Source organism: Lutjanus erythropterus, chromosome 15 (genome assembly GCF_056507025.1).
Source record: "Lutjanus erythropterus isolate fLutEry1 chromosome 15, fLutEry1.hap2, whole genome shotgun sequence".
Classification (NCBI taxonomy): Eukaryota; Metazoa; Chordata; class Actinopteri; order Lutjaniformes; family Lutjanidae; genus Lutjanus; species Lutjanus erythropterus.
In genome coordinates this window covers 29872427-29893304 of record NC_139331.1, presented here as the reverse complement: position 1 = coordinate 29893304, position 20878 = coordinate 29872427, and the positions used below count along the sequence as shown (strand labels likewise).

Sequence of the window (20878 nt, the reverse complement as noted above, 5' to 3'; positions counted from 1 at the left end):
TTTATTATTATTTACTTATTTATTTATTTTTATTTTTTGGATTGTTTATCCTTCACCACTTGACCTTTTATTTTGGGTTTTATTAATCTCTATATAAATTCTTACTTTTTCTATAATTTTATTCACTGTATTATTATTCTTTATATACTTTCATGCATTAATTATCTACTGTTGATTTTTAATTTTACATTATTTACCTTATCTTGTTATTTTGAGTCTTTATCCTGCCTCTGGTATTTCTTCTCTGATGACAGTGATTCTTTACTTCCTGTTTTTAATGAGCGCTCTTCTTATTTTATGTTTTTTTTATAGGAAAAGTGTTGTATGAATCAAGTCTGACTCTAATTGATTGAAATGTCTAAATGTGTCAACACTAACTTTTGAGTGTGTGTGTGTGTGTGTGTGTGTTTGTGTGTGTGTAACCTACCGAATGTCTTTTTGATGGACAGATGAAAGTGATGGTGACACCAGGAATGTGTCCGTTGCACATGGCTGGAGGAGTCACATCAGCACTGACTTCATACTGTAACCTCAGTCTTTAGAGGAGAAGAGACAAGAAACAACATGAAAACAGGCTCATTTCTTAATTAAAATGTGGGGGGCTGCAACTCAAACAGACGCAACATGAGATGACAGTAAGAAGATACCTGTCGTTGGACAGCAGCTCCAGTTCTTTCTTGGGAGAACCCATGTTGAAGGAGCCCTGACTGGTGACCAGACAGGCTGCAGAGCCCTCTGGACAGGGACTGCTTGGACGGTCTGAGAGATTATGAGGAATGACAGAAGATGATGGGAAAGAAAAGGAAGTTTGGAAATATTAAAAACTGAACAAATATCAATTTAGAATATACAGATACTAGCAGTAATGTCCAAGCTACAGTACTGCAGCAGTGATAGGCTCATAGGCATGGTGGGTACAATTTAGAATTTATTCATAGCAGTCAATCAGGAAACAAATTCAAGAATTTCTCGCAACTTAATTAAAAAAAAAAAAACACAGAATTTGCTCAGTATTACTATATACTCCCTCCACCCTCCCTCAGATACTCACTGAGACTTCTGCAGATGTTGATGTAAAAGTCGATGCTGTCGTCACCGTCGTCCACGAGATAGCCATCGCTCACTTTGATCAGAGGGCTGAGGTCGTGCTTCTTACCGTCCGAGTCGAACACGTAACACGGCACCTGGAGACAGAGAAGGCAGGTTCATGTTACAGCACCAACATTTTTTCATAATTGCATGAAGTTCCATTTATAGAGGAAAATTAAATTATAGAGGCCATTGAAAATAAAGAAAGCCCTCCTTGAAACAGCTTGTTTGGACATCCTGATTGTGAACATGGTTCTATACATCATTGTATAGGTCTGAAGCATCTGACAGTATAATGACTGTAACTTATTAATGTGCCCACATGCAACAAAAATCTCCACTAAACTGATTTATCTGTCAGTGTAATAAACTCACAGTTAGATTGGGTGGCACCAACAAAGATTAATTTAGCCTAAGATTAGTTCTAGTCAGAGTTCAGCAAAACTAGGTTGAAACTAGGTTACTGGGTTGATTAAAAACTAATCTCAGTTTAGTTAATCCAATCCAAGGTTAGTGATGTAGGCTCCAGTGAAATTAAATGTTAGTTAAAAATTGAGTTAAAAATGGACATGCTTACTTACCCAAATAAAAATAAATAGATAAATAAAAAGTACATTTGAGTTTGTTTGGTTTTTTTGTTAAGCTATATTGTTAGCTAGCTGGCTAAAAACCTATATAACATCACATTGTTTGCTAGCTAGCTAAAAAAAAGTTCACTCACTACCAAAAAAGTAAACAAAAAAAGTTAGAGCGTTTACTAGCTAGCTAAAAAGTTGGTTGATCTAGTAACCCTACTAATGTCTCAGGCAGAGAATGATTTTTCTCACTCCGTCTCAAAAAGGCAGCTATTTTAAAAGTTAAGCTTACTCAAGTGTAAGTTTCAATTTAATACTGAATCAGTTTGAATTGCAGCTTAAAGTTTTAGTGCTACAATGTTTGAATTTAGTCAAGGCTTCAACTAAAAGCTAAACTGGGGTTTAAAGAGAATTTTGTTAATCTTTATTCATTTTAAGATAGTTTGGTGAAACATAATTTAAAGCTGAACCATGATTTAATCTGGTTTAAAAATGAATCCTTGTTGGTACAACCCTTCTTTTAACTTCTAAGTGTCATAAGTCATTCGTACTATTGCAGGGCTTGAATTTAGAACATTTCTAAACAATACAACAACATTTTAATAAATGTGCAGTCTTTGGTTAATTTAATCAACAACTGATTCACAGAAGCACAAAAGTATAAAAGATTTCCCAATCTGTTAATTCATAAATTAGTAAAAAATGTTGATAAACTATATTATTTTGTTTGATTTCCATCTGATCAACAAACATACAGGTCTGTTGCTCTTTTGCAACAGATATCTGTTGCTAAAAGAGCAAGTTTAATTAATTTCATGCATTCTTTGAATTATTCAATGTTTAGTTCATGTGACATGTCCTCTGCACTGATAAATACATGCTGTAAACTCTGCACAGCCTTATGAGTGTAGGAAGACAACTTTTTGTTCCTCTGAAACGCCTCTCTGCCTCATTGTTTCTTGCATATCACACCTTGACAGGTACGCTGTCACTTTTGTTCCTTCCCACATCTAAAACCGTCTTGTCAGTGAGTCAGACGCCCCATGAGACGTTCCACCACGTACCTCTTTGTGTGGCTTGAATTTATCCTTCTTGCAGGCGGCGTATGTCCTCCACTCAAAGTAATGCACACACTGAGACACAGCAACAAACTCTGGGGTCCCCTGCGGCACACAAACACAGGAATATGAGTAAGACAGTTTCATGATTATATGTGTGACTAACACTTTATAGAGCTGTGTAACAAGCAGCTCTGCACTAAAGAGAGAAACAAGAGCAAGGGTTTAGTATGTGCTGCTTTATGCTACGTGTCAGTGTTTCTGTTGTAATACAGAATATATAGCACTTATTTTGTTTGTACTCAAATGATGCGGGGGTTTCTTTTAAATTGTCAGGAGAAGTTAAAATGTATATAAATGTTTAACTTTGTAATTAGGGCCCATATTTACAACCACAGTCTGCTGCTGCTGGAGGTTCACGTTGAAGGTTCAGTGCTTCCTCAAGAGCTTCTCCAGAACACTTGTTGACAGAGAGGAGTGTTTTTTTTTTAATTCTCACTCTTTGTCCACATTTTATTGGCTGTTCCAGGTAGTGAAACTAGCAACTTCTTCGTCACAGACCTCTTTTACTGTTCATCTGTCATAATATACCTTTTTACCCAAGTTCAGTGATTCTGGGTGTTTCGATTCAGCTGAAGCGTGTCACTGATCTACACTATGAAGGAACAACAGAACTATTATTTCTGACAAACTGAATTTTGAGTTTCGGTCTTTTTACTTAGTGCTGTCAAGACTAAGAGGATGAAAGTTATAAAATATATTGAAGGAAGCCTTTGAACCTAGTATCACTATGAAGCAATGGTTTGACATTGACATCTCTGTCATCGGTTTCACTCTGTTCCTCTGATCGACACGTGGTTATTGTAATGCGCCAAGACAAGCTAAAAGCATCAACAAAGGCAAAAAAGAAAACTACAAGCTACTATATATAAACATAAAGAGGTTTTCAAAGTGGGAGGTGGGCCTCCCCGGGGAATTTCAGAGAACGCTCAGTGAGTGGAATTGAAAAACATTATGTTAGTAATATTTGCAACATTATAAGATCACATAGAATAGCCTAAATGCATGTGATTTGGTATTGGTTTTTCACACTTTCCCAGAGTCAGAAACAAATAAATGCATTAAAACAGACCTTTTTTTTGATGTAGTCTGAAGTTATCTAAAAAATGTCTATGAGGTCTCATTGACATCCATGAATTGAGCAAAACTAAGCAAGTTAAATAAATGAGGTATCTTTATCCAAGTTTTTCCTGCAGGAAGGCCTGAAGTCTCACACCCTGATGCTAACACTGCAATCCTTTAAGAAAATTCACCTTTGCAAACAACAACAACTACTCAGTAATCAAAAAACCTGACAGATTAATTTCTGGCCCAATAATCTTTATTAGTAGCCCTAAATGTAGCAAAAAGCAATGATATGGGCTAATTAAAATCAAATATTGAGACAAATCACTGATGAAATTAAGCCACAGTTTTCCATAATATCACCGAGGGTGGAAAAACAATTCTTAAGACGCATCACAATTCTGTCTTGAAAGATTACGTCACAGATATAAGACCTGTCTTTACGTTCATTATGGATGAAACAATTAGTTGATGAATCATAACAGATGTTAACATATACATTATGTTTACATTCTTAACTGGGCTACTTCTTTAGTTTTGGTGAGGATGGCAGAGAGTGAGCAACTGCAGTTGGATACAATCTGACCGGCACCCCTTGGTTAAAAAGCAAGTGTACAGAAGCATTTTGGATTCTATGAAGTTGTGCAATAATGTGACCTGGACAGGAGCCACACTGTATGCAAGTTGTGTGTAACTAAACTAATAATGGTCCATTACAAATATTCTGCGTTTTAAAAGTAGCAAGTAGTTGCAAAGTGAGAAAAAATAAATCCTATATAGAAATCTAATTCTGGTACACCAAGATGCATCAATAATCGTTTCATGACCACATCATAAGCCTCTGAATCCAATCAAATCATGAGGTGCCAACAGATTTCCACACCTAATATCACCGTACTTTAAACCTTACTATTCAGCTCTGAAAGTCTGGTAGTTAATCTTACCACTGACAGAGAGTCATTTTAAGAAAAAGACAAAGAATATACCACAGCCACTGGGTTACTCTATCAAAGTCAATTTGAGAGTGTTCGGCCTATATTTTAGTAAATAACATAAATAAAAAAGCTTTTAAATTGATATAGTCATATTAATTTGTTTGTCCACTTCAACTCCCTCAAAACTGTCTGTGTTTGATTGGTACAACACTCCAAGACAAAGAGTGAAACCATTTTTACATAAGCAATTTATAGCAAAAAATAAATCATGTCTGAAAGTCTTGAAAATAACTAACTAAACAAACTTTAAATCTTCAGTGGCATCAGTGGCACAGTTCTGCTGAGTCGAATTGTTTTTACAATTCTATTATATAAATTTGGCACTTTCTCTTTTCACAATTTGATAGACTTTTTCAGAAAAGCCACTTTCATTTATCCAGTTCACACTCTCTAAACCGAAAATTAAGCATCAATCAACTTCTGTCGAAATGGAAAATTCGTCTTTGTGACAGGAAATGACACACATTAATGTCAACCCACCACTCAGCCGTCCCGAAACCACAAACACACACTATTGACTCAGTGAGCAGAAACATATAGCCTAGCAGCTGACTGTCATTGTTCTGCATCATTTCCAGTCACAGATTCACTTCCTTTCATTGCAGCTGACAGCAGATAGATGTGTCTGACATCCAAAAAATATCATTTAGCTTTTTTCTATGAGTTTCAGGGAAAAGAACACTAATGTTAATTTAAACTCACTGAAATACGAATGAAGTGAAAGCTCAAAAATATAGGGAGGGGTATAATCTTTGTATCAGTCCAACACATGAGCAAGTCATAACATGTTGAAAAGAAATAACTGACAAGAAAGAAGCAAGGCACATTAACATTTCCTCAATATTGCACAACAGTCAAAGTGTTCATGGTGGAAATGTTTGCACCTCTGTAGCACATTCAAATAAGGGTCACTGATGACATGCAATAAACTACATCTAGAGTACAACTCAAAACACCTGAATTTATGCAGTTGAAACATGATAACATGGCCATATGTATCATTAAAAAGGTTTCTGAACAGGCCAAAACCGATTTTGGCTTGTACTGATCTTCCAGTTACAAACTGAAAAATAAACTAATAATTTTTTCCACAAGCTTCTGATGTGAAGAATGGACTCAGAAGACCAGGTGTTAACTAGCATATCAGAAAAAAAGCCACAAATACCAAGAACTCATCATTTATTCCAATATTCATTAAATGATAACTTTGGTACTTTCAACCTGCACCCTATTTTCCCATGTTTTTGTGTCTAGTGTAGGTCCACTAAAAGTGCTTGTTTTGTCACTGACAGGCTAAGATTGTTGTTCTAAGGGTGAAAGTGTCCCTACAGATGAAGTGTAAGATCCTTTGTTTGACCAAAAACAGCTGTTTTGTCATTCTTGCCAAACCCAACAGACTCCATTTACAGAAAGAGTCATTTCATATCTGTAACTGTAACTAAAACTCACCAAAACCATCCTGATTTATCTTCCCACTGTTCCAACAATCAGCAGCTCTGGTTTGGTCAAAATAAACTCTTAATTCTTGGTGTTAGATGTGAAAATATTGGGAGAGGAGTAAGTGGGAGGTTGGACATCAGAAATGCAGCGGGAAGAAACGGTGTGTAAAGCCTGAATATTTTCACATTTACCTTGGTGAATTAAGGGTTTATTTCAATCAAACAACCAGAGTTGGTGACAGTGGAAAGACAAGCTGTTAGCTTGTTTACGTTTGTACGATTAGCATCCCAGGCATATATTTGCCATTTTCAGCATGTAGGTTTCAACTAGGAGGTTGTTCTAGTTTCCCGGGGACTTTGAAAACATACCTAGCGGACGCTGCAATGCCACTTGAAGCAAGCGACCAATAGGATTTATACCCGCAGTGTGCAGCCAGTGAGTCAGACTAGACACTTACTATAACAATCAGAGGCTGTCAATGGCAAAACAAGCACTTTTAGTGAATGTACTTTGACAGCTGCACTTGCCCATATAAGGACTGCATTGCAGCCTGTTTCATGGCTGCAGCAGTTTCACTCATTACTGGACCAGGTTGAAAAACATGACGCTTCCCCCTTTAATCTCAAGGTCCTGTCTGAATCTGAAGTCTGCCTCTCTAACCTTCAGGCCACCACTGCCCTAAACTAAATACAGCAACTGGGAAAGCATAAATCATCCATTTAAATACACGTCCTTGTGTGTTTGAGTCTTACCATTGTTTTCCCACACTGGAAGCTGATGCTGGTCTGAATGTTGTTGTTGCTTTCTGGACATTTTTGCGTGTTGTTGAAATCCAGCACCGTGCCAGAGAGCCTCCGTAGTGACAGATCACCTGCACAGTAAAGACACAGTCAGTTACGGTTACTTTTTGTTTAAATATGTCAACAAGAATGACTATAACAACACAAAAGGGTGAAAATACTGACTTCACATTCCATCCTTGTCTTTTTGTTTTATGCACTACCACTCTTCTTGTGGAGCTCTGAAGTATCAGAAATGGAAAGTGTATGCATGAATGAATCATGAAAGTTTGTGCAACACACACATTCTCAGACTAGGTTAGTGTGTCTGGCAGAATAATGTCTTAACTGACCAACCTTTACTGACCCAATGTTCTGTAAACACGAGATAAACCTCTGTACCACAATATCTTGACCCTGCTGTCAGTGCAGTCTTCATTTATCATGTGAACAGAAACAGACAGCAGTGGGAAACGTTCTGCACATGACGAACTTTTAAAAGGAGAGTTTGGATTTTATGAAGTGGGGTAATATGAGGTGCTTATCCATAGTCAGTGAATTAACCACAGTAGATGGCAGTCGGCACTCACCCAGTTTGAGAAAATTCTGCATTTTAAAGTGTTAGTTCACCAAAGTCATGCAGTAACACAAACAAATGGACTAATCGAGGCAGCATTAGGATTTTTTTTTTCTCTCCACTCCTGCTTACTTGTGGCATCCGGCACATGTCCAGAGAAACGCAACACTTCAAGGATAACACAACGCAGTTTATCAGCTTATATCACACTTAACACCATAGAGAATGTCTTTTTAAAGAACTTGAAAGTGTAAATTAGAGTTGTCAGAACATAAAGCCAGGATCAATCAATCCTTACAAATCATATCATACGAAAATCATTAAGTCTAACAATGACAGACAAAAATATTAATTAAATCCTGACCTTGAAAGTCAAATCAAATGGATTTAAATGGATTGGATTTAAAGAATCATGACATCCCTAAAATATAGTGTGGACTTAAATTTGTATTGTTATTTTTAGATGGGCCTTTTGTTGAGGTGGCTAGAATATGTTTTCCTGCTGACCCTGTCCACAGCAGTACATTGCTTAGCTTCCTACCCCTGTTCTCCTGCTGCTTCTCCAAACTACAGACGGGTAAAACGCCATCTACTGTGCTTAATACACTGACTACAGTACCTCATATAACCCCACTTCAAATAATCTGAACTATTCCTTTAAGACTGGGGCAGTTAAACTCACAGCACTCAATTTAACTGAGTTACTGAGAGAGTAGCTGATGTCTGTGGATGTATAACCAAATTTAGAGCCACGACAAGCTAAACCTGTCTTTGCTGCATCGAATATAAACAAAAAATGTCAATGAATAATCAGTTTCCTTCTTCCTGGAGGTCCAACAATCAGAAAACAGTCCAACAGATATTTAGCCTGAACAGAAACTTGTAGAACATAGAACAAACACTGACACTGTTTTCAGTGAAGCATTAAAACTACAATTCGATTTATAATGAACTGTACTTTTGCATCTATCTTTGTTTAGTTGATGACCTTTTCCTAACCCTCTGGTTTTTGTATTTCAGTTTCTTTTCTTCTGATCTTCCTGTAGTCAGTCTGAGAGAAACTTGCATGAGGTTTTGTAGTGTGTTTGTGTCTGTGAGTGCTCTCTGGCCCCTCTGATTATGGCAGGCCTGTTATCACAAAGAGACCATAAAGGAATGCAACTGAACAACAGTGTGACCTACTAACACCATTACACAACAACTGTAGGCATGACTGTGTATCACACAGATGAAACACGGCTCATGTGGCAGCCTGTTGCACTGCTTCAACTTGTCCTGTAATTTTCAGCTACAGTTTTTATTTGTCATATTGTGGCAGTGTTATGACTGTTTCACTGAGCAGAGCAGATAAGGAGTTGAGAAGTTGATTATGCAGGATGCGTGGTTTCACTGACAGACATTCTTCTGGACATTTTGATTAGATAAAGCTGAAACGATTACCTGTTTTCATAATCAGTATTTTCTGTAACATTTCTTGGCTAGCTCACAACTCAGGATTTACTGTTTTTCTTTGTCATTTTGCAATTGTAAGCCAAATGTGTACTTCATGCGTACCTAAATAGAAGTACATAAGTATTATCGTCAAAATTTATTTGGCTTGTTGAGTCTTATTCCATTCAGTCGTCAAATACTAACAGCTAAAAGGAGGAGCAGAAGTCTGGTTGTCACTCAGACCACTTGAATTACATCACACTCAAAGGTCGTAGATGGGGATGTAGCTCAGTGGTAGAGCGCATGCTTTGCATGTATGAGGCCCCGGGTTCAATCCCCGGCATCTCCAGTGAGTCTTTTGGGTGGTAGTGGCTCAGCAGTGGGAACTGGAGGGTGGCCAGTTCAAGTCCAGCACGGACCATAATATGGAGGGCACCAAACCCCCCTTCAGGTGCTCTTTCACTCAGACACTGATGCATGTCTATAGGTCTTATTTGTTACTGTGTGTATAAATATAACAACAAAGCCTAAATATGTAATTTCCCCAAGGGGGATCGATAAAGCATGCCTCATGCTTTCTCTCGCTTCCTCTTCTATTATTATCTAATTTGAACACCCCGATGAAGCCTAAAACAAAACCATCTACCCCAGCTTTAAGTATTAATAGTAAGAGTACTCATTATGCAGAAGGATTTCTTTAATTGTTTAAATATTTAATCATATTAACCATCAAGTTAATTAACAAGAAAAAAGTGTTCACTGCAAACATTTCCTAGTGTCAGCTTGTAAATGAGGATTTGATTATTTCCTTTGTCTTAACTGATAGTAGATATTGATTCCCGTTGGGATTATCTGTTTAGAACTGGTGGTCAGACAAAACAAGCGATTTGAAGACATCACCTTGGACTTTGTTATGATACTTTAAACTATTTTCAAACAGTTAACAGAAAGATGCTATGTCTGAAAAGCAATCAGGAAACTATAGATGACACAAAATAATTGTTAGTTGTACCTCTAATTTAAATTAAGGTTGAAAGATTTGAAATTATATTTATTTTGACTGATATTGCAATTGCACAATATTAAAGGGAATTATCATTTTTTTGGATCATTATTTTCATTTTCATTGAAAAGTACATTAAAATGATCACGGTGTGATTTTTTGCAAGGATCTGTACCAAAAGAAATATGTTTTCTAGAAACAGAAATGTAGAAATGTACTACCACCAGCACAAAATACATTACATTACACAAAAATTGTCAGCAATGCATCATGGGATAATTATGCAAATGAGAGCTGTCAGCCTATAAACTGCACATGTGAATGTCACAAGCCAGAATCCTACAGCGCCCCACAATGGTTGAAGCTGATGCATGATAAAAGTTACATTACACAAACTACACAAGCTTTCCTGGGTGAAGCTCAGTTTCTGCTGATGTAATCTTTTACGGCTATTATTAATAATAATAAGAAGAAGAAGAAACAATCCTTAATAATTATAACATCAAGAAAAAAAGAATGATGGTATCAGTACTAGCAGATATCCAAATTCAGGTACTGGAATCGGATCAGAACTGACAGAAACTACATCTCTACAAAAAGTGGGAACAAATGTGATCCATTGTACATGACATGAATCCAAGCGGACTACAACCTCTTATCTCCATGAAACAGCCAACAACAAACTTTTGACAGGCAATTTTCAATTCTTCTGTGAGGTGAGGGTTTGTTCCTCCAAAGATTTTGATTTGAGGAAGCACAAGAGACGTGAATGTCACAGCGTGAGGATAGATCCTGTGTGGTTTCAGTGCAACCAGACAGCATGAATAAAGCCTGAGGCAAGCAAACAGACAGAGAGAGAGAGAGAGAGCAGAGCATGAGATGTGCGTCTATTTGTGTTGGAGGACATTTATGCTCGATGATGTGATCCTGGGTCATGTGATTGATTAGTCAGCATGAATGATTTAACTGCAAGTCATCTGACCAAACTTCTTCTTGCTTACTACCTCTCACCTCTTTCACTTTCCATACCTGATCTTCCTCTAGAAAAATAACTAGAGGGTATCTTAATAACGTAAGATGGCAACATAAATTCACAACAACATGAGTCTGCAGTCTTCGGTCCAGGGGCTTTGGTGAGCAACACGGCTCTTTGTCAACCTCAGAAATCCGAGTCGGACGATGCTCTGAGAGCTCGCTGAGAGCTATCAAACACAGACTTGTCACAAGGGGAAGGTCATGACCTCAGACTGCAGGACAAGTTGTTGTTGTGGGACTCTGAAATAACTCTGTCTGACAGCCTGTCTTCTTCAGAAAGGTCATGGGCAGAATCGGAGACACTGAATGTAACTAAAACTGAGGAACAGCCCAAAATAGTCACAGAAAGTCTGTGTCAATATTTATGAGATCGTTAGGTAAAATTTATCTGTTTAATACAGCTGCAGTGTACGAAGTGTGTGACTATGATTACACCCCAGCCAATATGTCCGTCAGCCTGATACATGCCTATTACAAATATATTGCTGACGTACATGTTTACCAATATGCACCAATATGAAAGCATTTTTACAGAAGCTACCATGCAGAAAACAGTGCTAGGGTTGATTTAGATTTTGCACAATGGGGGACATATGAGGACGAGAGGAGCCCTAAATGCTGAGGCGCTACAGTCTGCCCCGAATTGAGTGACATTATTAACATACTGACTGATACTAAACAGCGCTTATGTTTATTAAGCTATTTATTTTCTTTTTATTGATTATTTATTTTCTTAGTGCTCATCCCTCCAATTGGTTAATGTATTAAATTATTTAAAGTGAAAATAAAATGTGTAATCTTCTTTAATACAGTTTGTTTAAGACAAAAAGGCCTTTTGTGTGTTTTTACATAGTCAAAAATTCACTATATCGGCCACCATATCAGCAAACAGTGAATTTTTCTCCCCTACAATGAGTATTGGATTCAACAAAGTCATACTGGTAGAGGCTTTAATTCTGATACAGTACAGTTTCAGGTGATTCATCACAAATGTGTTTGTTCATGAATGATAATAGAAGCAGCACACTGGTCCAAAACTTAAATTAACATTTTTTAAACTGTGGGTTCCTCCCCACAGGGGGCCCATTGCCTGGGGGTGCTTGTGACCTGGGGTGGAAAAATATGGAGCAAAACTAAAGTTGAATGAATCTGACTGATGTGGGCACAATGAACCGTGCCAGAGTGCTTTCATGCTTGCAAGGGAAGTTAGCAAGTTTCATTCTGACAGCAAAATGAAAAAGGTTTTTGACAAGGAAGAGAGAAAAAAAACAGGCGATGATCATTGTGAAGACAGATCAGTTAAGCATGAAGTCAAGAAATTGAGACAAAATCCATCTTACTCTTGGGTTGACTGTAAATATATACAGAGAACCTTCAGACAAGAAGCCTTGATGTTTGTATATATATATTCCATGACATGATATGGTTAACAGGTTTCTTTTACAGACAGTTGCATTGTTTTTCTTTTGTAATTGTACAAATATAACTCAAGCATTCATTGCCAAAGACAATTCATGCCACTTTTTTGCACACACTTAAGTCATAGATACCTTTATTTAACATTAAAGAGGAAAAGCAGAAGCACTTTAAGTTAATAGAAAATACCTTTTTTCAAGTTGTCATTTTCTTTGTTTTGTAATATCACTATATATATATTTTATCATGGTAATTGTCACACCTTACGTTTTTTGCTATTATTACATCCCTAATCATTAGAAAAAGAAAAGAAGCAACATCTGAAGAGCTACAAGAGGAAAATGGTTGGCAACTTCACTTGAAAAATACCTGAAACGATTAGACTAATTGATTAGCAAAATAATTATTCTTTCAGTCAACTAATCATTGCAGCACTAATTTGTACAATGTTAACACATGTAAAGGTGAATACATTTTTACAGCTGCAACTAACAATTATTTTCATTATTGATTAATCTATTTATATATTTTTGATTAATCATCCCAACACAAGTTCTGATAGCCAAAGCTGACATCTTGTCTTGTCTGATTAACACAATCCAAATGTATTTAATTCAAAATGATATAAAACACAGATTAAAAAAAACTATTAAAGAAGGTCGAAGAAGCAAATATTTGGCATTTTAGTAGATAAAACAAATTTGATATAGATTACTTTGTGTTGATTGACTAATTGATTCAGCTCGGTTCATTTTCCCATTATTATTACATTTAAATTGGTTTACAGGGGAGGAAGAAGAAGAGGGGTAAGACTGTTTTTCTGCTTCCAAACAGAGGACAAAATGACATGACAGCCGCTGCCTCAGAATAATCAATTTATCCTGGTGTGATTGAATAGAGATCAGTGACGTCTCTGTTCACTGAAGGTCAGGTCTGAATGAGAGGCAGGGAGTCAAAGCTTTGCAAGTTCACCACAACTGAACAGCATGACTCTGTGGTTTGGCTTATCACTCAAAAAAGAAGCAGTACAACAGAAGTTACACAAACATGAGAATAGATAAGCAAACACCTGCATGTTTTATACTGTGGTGAAACGGTTCGCAACCTAACAGAGACAGTTCTTCCCAAAAAAATGAAAGCATCATAAATTTACGTTCAAGTGAAATTAGGAACCATGATTCTTGTCTGTCTTGAGTAAAGGCAGTCAGCAGCTAAGTGCTAGGTAGGTAGTTTAGTTGAATCTCACCTGCTCTGTTAGAACATCAGTTTTAGTGATGAGCTGTGACATTATGTGTCAGAACGTCTTCAGTTTATGGTCTTGTAATAAAATAACTAAACAGAATCACACATTTATGCACTGGATGTACTTTACCCACCCCAAAATTTAGCTAAAATCTACCCTAACCCCTTTTTGAGACACCATAGATGTAAAAAAAAAAAAAAGTGATAATATTCTTTGTTTGCATCGGGAAGTATGCCTCCTAAAAATATGATAATGTATGGTGTATCACAGGGCTCTTTACTGTGTCCTTTGCTATTCTCATTGTACGTGCTGCCACTCATCAGAAAACATAAAATCAATTTCTGTCATCATGCAGATGACATCTAGTTATACATTTCCCTTCAGCCAGATGACTCATTGCCTGAAACTACCAACCAGCTGTTTGCGGACTGTCATAACCCTGATGAACAACAACTCCAAGTTGAAAAAAGATAAAGCTGAGAATCTTCTAAAACAATCTGATATGACAGGAAAATCATCTAGGTAATCTCACCTCACAAGTCAAGCCAGTAGTAAAAAGTCTAGTGGTTATGTTTGACTCAGACCTTAGCTCTAAAAACCACATTGAGGGCATTACAACCTACTTCCTCCTTAGAAATATCTCAAGAAGTAGAACTTATCTGTCAATTCAGGTTGCAACAAAACTCACACATGCCCTTATCTTTTCACACTGCTCACTGGCCTGCCAAAGAAAAAAAAAACATGTTTATTGTTGGTGTGGTTATAATTAAATTATGAAAATAACTAACGAAATATATAACATATAGGCTATTTGGTCTACAAGAAGTCAAAAATCCTCAAAGCTGTAATGGTGTGAGCAAACACAATGAAGGTACTTTGAAATTTTACTTCCTGTGCAGTAATCTTGGCCTTTATTTGGTAATTTTTATTTGGTATTTGGTAATTGTAATGTCCATACTTGTTCACTGGGGTTCTCGCTGGTTCAACACAGTTTGACAATATGAATATGAATGGTGGGTGGTGCTTAAAGTATAGCTCCTTCTGGTCTCCCATCTTGCAGTGAGGGGTTACTGAGATGTGGATCTTGCTGACACACAGCAGCAGCAGCAGCACCAGCAGCAAATTCAGCCTCATCAGCACAGAGATCAGATCTGCTAATGTACTGATAAAGCTCTGAAAGACTGATCCATACCGCATCACTTCACTTAGCATTCAGTCGGCAACAGGACTGAGTTCTGCGCAGGTTTGATGCCGACTTTCAGTAAAAAAATCAACAGTAATGATAGTGTTTATCCTCAGACATACAGCAGGGACCTATGATAAGTAATCTCAAAATAGCTTATCACTGTTTAAAGGCTGATTTATATCTGTTTAAACTACATGTAACTCAAAACAGGCTAAAGTTACATTAATTTATGCTTTTCTATAAATATAATTGACATTTATTTTATACTGGCGGTTGTATTCCCTTCATGGATGACAAATTTATTTAGAAGAATAACATTTGCTTTCCAGTTGGATCTTTTCCATCACATCTTACACAACTACAACGACAGACTTTAAGGCTCTTTGATAAAATTATTAGCTGACTAATCAATTAGTCAATCGGCAACTCTTTTGATGATTGTATAATCATTTTTGTTATTCATTATAAGCAACAATTTCAAACATTTGATGGCTCCAGCTTCTCAAATGTGAGGATTTGATGTTTTTCTGTTGTCAAAAATGATAGAAAATTGTATATTTCTGGGGTTTGGAGTGGTCAGACAAAACAAGACATCTGAGGACATCATCTTGAGTTGTTGAAAATGACAGCAGGCGTTTTTCACAATTGTCTGATATTTCATGGGTGTATTGGATGTCACTGCCCCACGGTGATAAACACCTCAAGCCCCTAAAAAATCCCTAAAAAGTCAAAACACATTTCAAACATAATTTAAAAGTGCATCTATCCCAAACAGGAGGAGTGCAGAGCAATACAATGAATCAAATGTATTAAAATTATCACGTTATTTGAATTTAAATATTCATGACAAAAAGCATTAAAAACAGATTTCACTTGAAAATCTCCACACAAACACATCGTATTTTTCTGTTCGTCCGTGTATTTTTGGGACGAGGACAGCTCCTTTTGAAAAAAGGCAGACATTTTCCTCTGAGCAGCCAGTGAAAAGTGGTCAAATTAGATCACTTGACAGTTGAAAACACCCACGATCACAGACCCGCTACCAACATTCAGCCACATAATTCAGATAAACAGACTGGATGGGGTGTGTAGCAAAAATTACCAAACTGTGACCAAAACAAAGACGCCACAGTTATATAAACACAACAGGCTCTTGAATGTAGATTTCTCCCTGCAGTGCCACTAAAGAGCTGTGAAATGTTCTGCTGTGTGGTTGTCATAAGACACATGGGACACATTAGAGTCAAAGAGTGCTAACAGTATGTCGGCTCACATGCACCTTGCTACTCAAAAACATAAACCTAAGTTACATACAGTAATCAAAATTTGAACAAAGCAGAATAGTGGGCTGGATGACTTGTTGATAACTCCTGCAAAATTAATCTGCAAGCACAGGTTGTTGTCCTGTGGAGCTACAACAGTAGGGATGGGAATCAAGAACTGTTTTGTTTTTTTTCTTTGACTAAGAAAACCGATATGAAAATGAACACTGTACAAATATTGCCTCATTTAATATAACCTGTAGTTTATCCACATGAAGGTGAAACACTAAGATGAAGTGAGCAAAAATCAATGGGTCAATATTCCACAGCTGTGACTGAACCAAATCTAACTGACATCACTATGACAACCAAACCAAACTACCTTTTAGAGAGCATTGTGCCTAAGAAAAAACAAATGCCTTGACATGATCTGTTAAATCAGGAATCAGTATAGTTGATATTCATTGACTTATATACAGCAATATCAATATAGTCTGATATACCTCGATAGGCCAATATTGGCCCTGATACTTAACGTGCATCCCAATAGATTTTAGAAAAACTGACAGACTGTTAGCTCTTAGACAGCTAGCTCTCAGGCTACAGTCAGCTTTACTAAAATTGATTAGGAGTCAATAAAGAATCAGACTGATACACAGAAACGATAATGTCACTGGTGTCAATAAATTCTCATCCTTGTATAAGAGGAAATGATGGTAAAATTATAGCAAAGATGGCAAACTCTAAATCTGAGGCTTAAACAAATCGTAAAGTGTGCCAAAAACCAGAGTAAAACTACTGTAATGTTTCTCAGGAAGAAGATGACAAGATGTTGACCGTTTTTATAAGTACACAGGTACAAAGCCAAACCCAGAACAGTAAAAAAAAAAAAAAAAGCTAAGACTTAGGCAGGAAAAATAAACAGCACCGCAACAGTCCTTAGTTCACTGCATGAGCCAACATTTCTAGACACATTAACAGTTATAAAATAACAGTAAATCCATTATATTATTGTAAAGACTACATTCAAACATGAGAACCTGACAAAATCTTATTCAAACTTTCTTATCTCCACATTTAGCTTCTTTATTATGTTTAGCCATTATCTCTCAAAAAGAGTGCCATGATGTCACCACACCTGGCAGATAAGAGGTATCGTACATAATTGCAAAACCTTAACTGTGTCCCAGTGTGCACCAGTAGACTGTACTCACCGACAGACTGCTCTGTGTTGGTGGTGAGGTCCCGCGCGCAGACAGCAGTGCTGGGGCCACAGCTGGTTGATGGTGAAGAGTCACAGAGTCTCAGCGTGTAGCTCACTTTATTATCCTTGTCTATGGCCTTCCATGCATAACTGCAACATAAGGAGTACTTGAAATGAAGTAAAGAAGAGTAGAGATAGGAAAAAACTTCTAGGCAACACACACACATCATGTCTCAGCCCTGCAGCATCAGATCAATTTCAGTCAAGACACTTTTTCCTTCTTGTTGATCTTCTGATTAGCAGGGCTGTCGACAATGGTGTCAGTGAAACCTATGACTGCTGCATGATTATTTCCTTATCAGTAACTATTTACATCTTTTTTTTTTAAATAATAAATGTCTCACAATTTTCCTGATACCAAAGAGGAGTCTTCAGATTGCTTATTTTCTCAGTATAGAGTAATGTAATAAAGAAAAAAGCCACAAATCTAAAAATATTCAGGAAATGTTTGTATAATCTTATAATAATCTGCTCAATTTGGACAAAATTGTCAACACAACAAGCATGAGGAGACACTGGTGCATATGTTTAAGATGAGGATGTCTACATCAGGGGTGCCCAAACCTTTTCATGTCAATGACCCTCATAAAAGAGGTACAATCTGAGAGGGTTTTACCTCAACAAATCCCCTCTGAGTGAGTTTTATTTTAAGGTTTGAAGACAATAAAGTCTTCATATTCTATCAACAGTCAAACTAGGATCACTATTAATTCCAATCAATCAAAGCAGCCAACCTTATTTCTTCCCTTGCTGTTCTAACTTCCAAAAAGCCACTCAAGGATGCCTGCTGGTCCCCAGACAACAGTTTCAAATTCCCTGGTCAACATGACTGTGAATCATGTGCCTTCAGTGTTTTGTTTGTATTATAATACCTATCTGAACTGGGCTGGGTGATGTATTGATATTGTAATATGAGATAACACTATATGATATTGCCTTTTCCTGGTTTTAAAGGCTACAATACAGTAATATTATGTAATTTTCTGAACTTATCCACTTAGTTCTATCCACATTATTGAAAAAACATCATTGTGTTAATATATTGTGAAAGCATAGTCATTCCTACAACATTTCCACAATATGGATATCAACAATATTGAGGCATTTAATTTTGTCCATATTGCTCAGCCTTGACTACACTACAAGTAAAAGTTCTGCATTTTAAACCTTAATAAATAAACAAAAAAAAGTACTCATTGTGTAGTAAATGGTCCTTGTCAGCATTTTACTATTATATCTGATGTTTTTGGATTAATATCACTGCTGTATTAATGGGTATGTAGCATTTCACTGCTATAAATGTTTAAGCTTTAGCTAATTTTAGCTATTTCATATTAGGGCTGCAACTAATGATTATTTTCATTGTCAATTAATCGTCAATTATTTTCTCAGTTAATCAATTGTTGTTTGCCATTAAACATCAGAAAATGGTGAAAAATGTTGATCAGTGTTTACCAAAGCCCAAAATGACAAAACCAAAGATATTCAGTTTACTGTCACAGAGGAGTAAAGAAACCAAAAAAGACTCACATTCAAGAAGCTAAAATCTGATTTTTCTTTTGTTAAAAAATTACTCAAACCAATTAATGAATTATCAAAATAGTTGGCGATTAATTTAATTATCAATTAATGATTGATTACTTGATTTATGGTTGCAGCTCTAATACATAGTGGAAGACATTAAAAATAGAGATATTATTTAAGAGTCATCTCACCCAGCCCTATTCTGACCCTCTTGAATCTTATCCCTGAAACTCGAAAAACTACAACTAATATTGAAACTAATAAAAACTCATCCAAATCTAGGACATGTTTCAACAATAAATCTAAACTGAAACAGTTAAACTCGCTCTGAAAGCTAAACTGAAACTAAACTGAATTGAAAACAAAAATAATTTAAAAAAAAACAAAAAAACAAAAACAAAGCAAAAGTACAAAACTATAACAGCTCTGCTGCCTTGCAATGAATGTGACCTGCTGCCAAAACAAGTCTGCAACCCGCCTGACCAGGAGTTAACTAACCCAGATATCATTTCTGCCTTATTGCTGTGTCAATATTTGAACAACTGCTGCCTAAACAGAGATCGAGTTTAAGAGAAAAACACAGTTTTTTTTAATACACATCAGGTCGCTCAGTTTGTAGTTAAACCTCCTAACTTAAACTACAATATTTAAAACGTTAAAGTTGCTCTCTCTTGTGACGGTAATGTTATGGAAAACTGTCATGCCATTGTCTCTTTCATTGACATGTCATTTGACGTTGCTAACAATTAGCTGTTAGCTGTTACATGACAGAGCTAATATGTAACGTTAGCAGTTGGCTAAGCTACACTTTAGCTTTGTAACTGTTAACTGGCTGGGCTCGAGACACTTTAAATGAGTTATCGAGCTCGTTTAATTTAACAGTAAGTTAGCTAACTAGCTAGCTGACTTAAACTTATGAGGCAACACGTTTTTTTTTCCCCAAACAAAACAACTGTTTTCACCGATGTTAGCTAGCTTAAACCGGTTACTGTTAGCAAGCAAACTGAATCTAAAAGTTGATATTGTAGCTTTAACAAAGAGCTGACTGACTGATTGTTTATGAGCTAAATTTAACAGCAGACCTTCTCATAATGTCAAGGGTGGTGTGATACCGGGTGAGCATGTCTGGATATAAGCTAATAAATCGTCAAATGACATATTTCTGCATTAAATTCAGCCCGAATATTTCTGCACATGACAGGATGAGATGCGGTTAAATGTAACGTTATTTGTTGTGTTTGTGGCTGCAGTGCCTTTCGGCCACACGCAGGAGGAGGTGTGTATGTGTGTGTGTGTGTGTGTGTGTGTGTTTGTTACCCGCAGAGGTCCTGGTACCACAGGCTGCTGGTGTCCTCCTGCGCTCCGGACCGGACCAGCAAACATCCCAGACACAACACCGACCAGACAAGCAGCTCCAGAGGAGAGAAACTGTGAGATTTATACTGAAATAACATGTTTACTGTGGTGGAGACTGTCTGAGGAGCCTGACTAAGACGACATGATACAGCAGACTCTATCCGCTCTGGACCAAATCAGTAGGAAGTGGCTGCCCCACATGACACCGCATCACATGACACTCATGACGGTGACTGATGCTGCATTCATGGTCTGTGGGAAAACCGAAAACTAACACTTGGAAGTTGACTTTTTAAAGGTCCACTATGCAGGATTTTTCTAAATGACACAGTATAATCTCCAGTCTCCATCTGACTGAAATCTTGACTGCATTTTCAACAATAGATTTTAAAATTATTAATGGACATATTCATTACTGCATTTTACATGATATACTTTGATTTTGATTGTTTCATGTTTTAATGGCTAAAATTAATTTCTTGAGAGATTAATATTTCATTAAAATTATTTTTATAATTCC

The 20878-nt window shown here is 36.7% G+C and overlaps 1 protein-coding gene and 1 non-coding gene across 2 annotated transcripts in view; one reads left to right on the top strand and one right to left on the bottom strand.

The window, feature by feature from the left end:
* The window catches only part of igf2r (insulin-like growth factor 2 receptor), a 56033-nt gene extending 35470 nt beyond the window's left edge, over window positions 1-20563 (bottom strand). The window contains exons 1-7 of the mRNA XM_084737998.1: window positions 20320-20563; window positions 17429-17568; window positions 7035-7153; window positions 2729-2827; window positions 1052-1184; window positions 648-759; window positions 428-536 (exon numbers count right to left, since the gene is read on the bottom strand). Coding sequence (XP_084594124.1) covers window positions 428-536; window positions 648-759; window positions 1052-1184; window positions 2729-2827; window positions 7035-7153; window positions 17429-17568; window positions 20320-20456 — 849 coding nt within the window. The 5' untranslated portion in view covers window positions 20457-20563. The remainder of the gene's footprint in view (window positions 1-427; window positions 537-647; window positions 760-1051; window positions 1185-2728; window positions 2828-7034; window positions 7154-17428; window positions 17569-20319) is intronic.
* On the top strand, window positions 9347-9418 carry trnaa-ugc (transfer RNA alanine (anticodon UGC)). Its single transcript has one exon. It is a non-coding gene; the product is annotated as a tRNA-Ala (tRNA).
* Window positions 20564-20878: the final 315 nt, after the last annotated feature.